This window comes from Limulus polyphemus, unplaced genomic scaffold (genome assembly GCF_000517525.1).
Source record: "Limulus polyphemus unplaced genomic scaffold, Limulus_polyphemus-2.1.2 Scaffold1858, whole genome shotgun sequence".
NCBI classification, from domain to species: Eukaryota; Metazoa; Arthropoda; class Merostomata; order Xiphosura; family Limulidae; genus Limulus; species Limulus polyphemus.
In genome coordinates this window covers 219,299-225,232 of record NW_013667468.1, presented here as the reverse complement: position 1 = coordinate 225,232, position 5,934 = coordinate 219,299, and the positions used below count along the sequence as shown (strand labels likewise).

The window sequence follows — 5,934 nt, the reverse complement described above, 5'->3', positions numbered from 1 at the left end:
TTGATAAATAAAAATACTAACACTGACCCTTAGCTTAAAAATACTTATTATGAGCAACAAATATAAAATACAATCCATACAACTCCTGAATTTAATACAGTGTTGTAGCTGAGAGTGCTATTTCACTTGTGTTTCTTGTACACGCGCATTTTTCTGTCTATTGTGCTAATTTTCCAGATCCATCACCACTGATTGCCTGTTCTCTAGCAGTTAACCAAATAAATCTCTGGTTGTCTTTGGATATTGTCAGTTGTCAGAAGGTGTCGAAGAGAATGATCTTTTAACCCTCCCCACCATTCAAGTAACTTCTCAGCGCTAATATCTCTTGTAACTAATCCATAAAAAGCGCTACTTTTAGAGGATAATCTTCTGTCGCGTTATTTGATATCTTGGCTGGGAAAAAAAACAGCTTTTTTTGACAATAATGGTTCTTTATCTACACTATACATTGTAAAACTCACAGCTCTTCATGCATTATTCATAAGCAAATATTATAGCTACAACACACTAGCTGACTTACACAGGCTACATTATTCTCTCTATGTTCCCGTTATCAGGCTGTAAATTACAATTTATTGTAAAATTACGGACTTCAATGATGTTTCTTCGAAACAATACAAAAATGTCAAAATTTATATTTTTTTTTATTTCTTCAGAGTGTAAGCTTTATATTAATTTTAGATCACATTGAACCTGTTTTATCAGACCAGGTGATTTTTTCTCCCTGTAAGTTTACTTGTTACATTTTATTTTTGTATTTCATAAACTTCGATAGTATTTCAATATTTCTGTTTGCTTCTTAACATTTATAGATTTGTGTAAGTTTGTTATATTTCTGTTTATTTCCCTCTCTGTCAGATTTGTTGTGTAATGTCGATTTATTCTGGTTGTTTGTCTCTCCATAGATGTGGTTATTTCCCTCACTGTCAGTCTACTTCCTTATTATTTGTTATCAACCTTCCTAGCTTTATTTGTATATGTTGCTCTGTCAATCTCGTTGTTTATCATCGGCTTCTCTGCATTTATGGTTGTTAGTCTCACTTTCATTTAAGCTGTTTAATATTCCTATTTCAGTGGGTTTCCTTTATACTGTATTTATACAACCAGTTTATAGCGTTATGCACACATATGATTCTTAGATTATAATACTGAATTCTAAAAATTCATATAGTGCCCAGTATCACATATGAACTATTACCTTTAATTGAGACAAATACTATATTTCTATGATAGATATAATGCTCTAACACAATATGAAAAGTCAAATATCTGTATATATTGCATGGTGGAGATATCACATCTAAAATAACCTAAGTCGACAAAACTACGAGCTTGGGCTTCGTTTACTAATCTTTTAAAGATTTACTACATAAAATATATTTTGGATCCATCTCGTTAACAATTTATTAGAACGCATTCCTAATAAACCTATGAATTTCATCGCGTTTAGTTATTTAATTTCAGCTCTTGAGAACAAAGACCATGAACTATATTTAATAGATAAAGAAACTCTGGTTCTTGTATTTGTTAAGCAATATTCGTGACTTTATTTTTCACTAGAACCTTAAAATAAATTATTATATCTTATTAATATTCATATGGAGCGTCCCTATTACAGCAGTCCTGATTTACTTTTCTTAATAAAAATGTCATTGCATTTTAACTTGATGAACAAACTTATCAAAGTATAGTGTTGGTTAAGGTAAATGAAATTAGTGCAGTGTACCCCCGGTGGGTCAGCGTTAATTTTACGGACTTTCAACCCTAAAGTCCTAGGTTCGATTCACTGCGGGAACAGACTCGGACAGAGCATGTTGTAGCTTTGTGCTAAAACAATAACATTAATACAGTACATAAAGTATAATGGCTATTAGGTGTTTTAATTCAGAATATACCTATAAATTTTGTTCTAAATTAGTTTCAAATGAATTTAGCTAAAGTAAGCGACCCTCAACTAGCCAGGAAGATAAACCTGAAATGACTTATTTTGCTTTAGCTTCATAATTAGCAAAGGTATAAAGACTTGATCCAGTTTGAAATTCCTAGCTGGTATAAACGGGAAAGGCTTAATACAGTTTTAGTCTGATAATTAATACAGATGATAAACCTAAAGACTTGATACAATTCTTGACTGACAATTAATACAGATGATAAACCTGAAATAGTTGATACAGTTCTGACCTGATAATTAATACAGATCATTATCCTGAATTATTTGATACAGTTCTGACCTAATAATTAATACAGATCATAAACCTGAAATATTTGATACAGTTCTGACCTGATAATTAATACAGATCATAAACCTGAAATATTTGATACAGTTCTGACCTGATAATTAATACAGATGATAAACCTAAAATATGTGATACAGTTCTGACCTGATAATTAATAAAGATGATAAACCTAAAGACTTAATACAGTTCTAGCCTCGCAATTAATAAGGATGATAGACTTGATACAATTCTTGCTTCGTAATTAGTAAATAGCATAAACTCCTAAATGATATCACAGTTCTTAGGCCTCGTCTAGTAAACATCAAAAAGATTTAAAATAGTTCTAAGTTCGTAGTTTGAGTTGGAAGACGCCTTCATTCTAACGTGGCAAAATAGATGTATAACTAAGAGATATTAGCTATCAGATGTAAATACTTAGACCTATCACACTTAAGATGTAAATACTTATACCTAACACACTTAAGATGTAAATACTTATACCTACCACACTTAGATCAAAATCTTTCAAGAGGTATTTGTTTATATATTTATCATTAGAAAATAGGAATCATATATTTTAGTAATTATAGTAATTCTTTGTGTACGTCATTTGCCCCAGTGCCTTCAAAAAAATATGTATGCCTAACATACTTACCCTCATTTTTCTTACAGCAGTAAGAAACAAATGTGTATAAGAACACCAAAACAATATTTTTAGATTCCACCTAAATGTGAAAAACCAATTATAGCAATTTTCTTATAAGTAATTATATTTATACAATGTCAGTCGTACAAAGTCTCTTATGTATAACTACTTTCACAGAACCACACATATCTATATATACAAAGTGACTTGTGCAGTGACTTATACCTAATTAACACTCGAGCACTTTCGAACAGTTGACTATTCTTCCCTATTGTTCTGAAGAAAAACAATAAACTAATCGAAAGTGCTCGAGTTTTGGTTTTTTTATTATTATTGTTGTTGTTGTTTTTTGAAATTCGTTATAACTAATTAGTTATATAAAGTCATTTAATCATTGTTGCGTCACGTATAAAAAGTTACTGTTTCACGGGTGGCAATCGAAACTAGTTACAAAAATACGCCTTGGTTTTCCTGTATTTAACATTTCTTCATATTTATGGGTACGTTCAAAATATTTCTAAACCCGTATAACAGAAAATTTTGTTCTTAAACATACCTCAACTTCAACGATTATTCTAGTACAAGCTGAAGTACCCTTCCTTTGTCAGGGTTATGAACTTAAACAGATGTGGGGGTGGAGTGGATGCTATGATAATATTTTTTTCATTGCATTCCTCATACATATATATCGTTTGTGTGCCCGCTCCCACCACTGTGTGTATGTTGTGTTATAGAAAAGTTAATAGAGTTTTTTGTGTAAGGACGTGGCGCCATCTGTGAATGTAATTGACGTTAACTAACCCCAAATATAATAAATGCTCAATAACAGCAATAATGGGGCACGGACGGGATTTTAAAACACCTTATTAACATACCTCTTGTTTCAAATTATCATCCCACAAAGTTTAGTTGAGATTGGCCCAGCGACCTAGGAGTAGTTAAGTAACGGAAAACAGACAGACACACAGATATTTGTGCATTATATATTTAGATAAGACAGTGGGATAACTCATATGCAAGTACTCCACCTAATAGAATGGACACTATAATTAACGAGTAGTATGAAATAAGACGGTATTCAATTGGCCAACTAAAAAAATACTTTTCAAAATAAAAATAGGAACTTTGGATTTTGAATCTATTTCCCAGACATTTATTTACTTATTTATTACTAGCTGGGGTGTCCGTCCCCTGGAACGGAAGTTATGTAAATTCATGATTAATGAAAGGTTATCCTAGGACATGAAAAGTTGCTTCCCTTATATGTAATTGTAAAAAAAAAACGCCCATAAAAACTGCAAAACAAAAATTGTGAAACCGGAACTTTGCATGTATCTCTGCATGGATCCAACAAACCATCATGTCAACTTTGGTGACGATCTACCAACAGGGGGCGAAGTAGTGGTAAAAAAAGGCAAAAAGGCAACATGCAAAACTGAAAATTTGTATGTACCACCGCATGGACCTAATGAGCCTCCATACCAATTCTGGTGAAGATCCATCCACACCCTGCCAAGTAGTTATATGAGCATACAACAGACAGTGCTATTATAGTTATATAGATGCATTATTTAACTGAAAAACACAAAACTTTGCGTTAGTTTTATTACTAATAAAACGAGAAATATTTGTACTTTATCTTATAAATACAGTAGTAAGATAACTCCCAGGATTATTCTCACAGTTGAGAAATTACACTTATCATAACAAGCTCTTTTCTTGCTTGTCTTTGAACATGAAAGCTATTTTACAGTTTATACTTTAATACGTTGTTTGTGAACATTTTCTAGATATAAAAATCTTGTAAATTTTGTCATTAAAATGTTCGATGACAACTGTGGTTTTGGACATTTTTTTGGGGTGTATGTGTGTGTGTGTAGGAAGGGGGGGGGGGGTAAAACCAGAAATCCTTTAGCAAAATATTCCGGGTAAAGAAACTCAAGTTATAAACAGGAAACACTGTTTATTTCAGTAAGAACAAAACTCAGAAGCCGTGGTTTCGAAAAGAGGATCTGCAAGAAGTGAATGATCGCGCTCGAAAAGCGTACGAATCCCTTTTGACCGTCACTGCCCCTATTCCGGATAGTAAAGAATTTTCTGAATTTTCCAGACAAGTACAAAGTATTGCCAAGAAAGAATTTGGTTTTGACTATGGAACAGAAGAGGTAATGAAATTCTGAAGCATAAAAAGCTAACAAATCAAAAGCTATAATAATAATAATAAAGTGGTTTACCATAAAATAGTCTTGAAAAGTGAAAAACATCAGATATATTTTTTGTATCTCGAATTAAATAAGATTTAACCTTTTTTGAACTATCAAAATTGACACTTTTAATTTCTGTTGACAGGTCAACACATTTGTCACGTCCATGTACGAAGCTGTCATTCTTTATGTATTAGCAGCGACTGAAATCTTGAAAGAAGGTAAAAATATTACCAACGGTACAGCCGTTACACACAAAATGTGGAACAGAACATTTGAAGGTGAGTTTACAAGTTAGGAAACTATTAAACTTAACACAAGTTTAACATAACATCATACAGCCGTTACACACAAAATGTGAAACAGAACATTTGAAGGTGAGTTTACAAGTTAGGAAACTATTAAACTTAACACAGGTTTAACATAACATCATACAGTCGTTACACACAAAATGTGAAACAGAACATTTGAAGGTGAGTTTACAATTTACAGAACTATTGAACTTAGCACAGATTTAACATAACATCATTGAATACGTTTCGTATTGGATAAATTTCAGTAAATGTGATTTAGCATCCTTGATGTCATAAAACGTACCAGTCCGGATAAATCTTCACTCATGTTGTCGATAGCATTAATTCGAATAACCCAAACACATACTTTTTGAAGTCGTGGGTGCTATAATTCCGAATTACGCATAGCATAGTAATCGTGATGTCTGACTAGTACCAACCTGATGTTCTTAGTAGTTTCAATCCAAATAAACTGGATATAGTATCTCTGATGTATTGTGAAGTATCAGTCCAAGTAAGCCTAACACAGCTTTATTATGTTTGACTAATAATAGTTCGCATAAACCTAACACAGT

The 5,934-nt window shown here is 32.2% G+C and overlaps 1 protein-coding gene across 1 annotated transcript in view; it reads left to right on the top strand.

The window, feature by feature from the left end:
* Positions 1 to 4,829: 4,829 nt before the first annotated feature.
* The window catches only part of LOC106465176 (atrial natriuretic peptide receptor 1-like), a 98,581-nt gene continuing 97,476 nt past the window's right edge, over positions 4,830 to 5,934 (top strand). The window contains exons 1-2 of the mRNA XM_022393013.1: positions 4,830 to 5,027; positions 5,212 to 5,347. Of these exons, the coding sequence (XP_022248721.1) occupies positions 5,233 to 5,347 (115 nt within the window). The 5' untranslated portion in view covers positions 4,830 to 5,027; positions 5,212 to 5,232. The remainder of the gene's footprint in view (positions 5,028 to 5,211; positions 5,348 to 5,934) is intronic.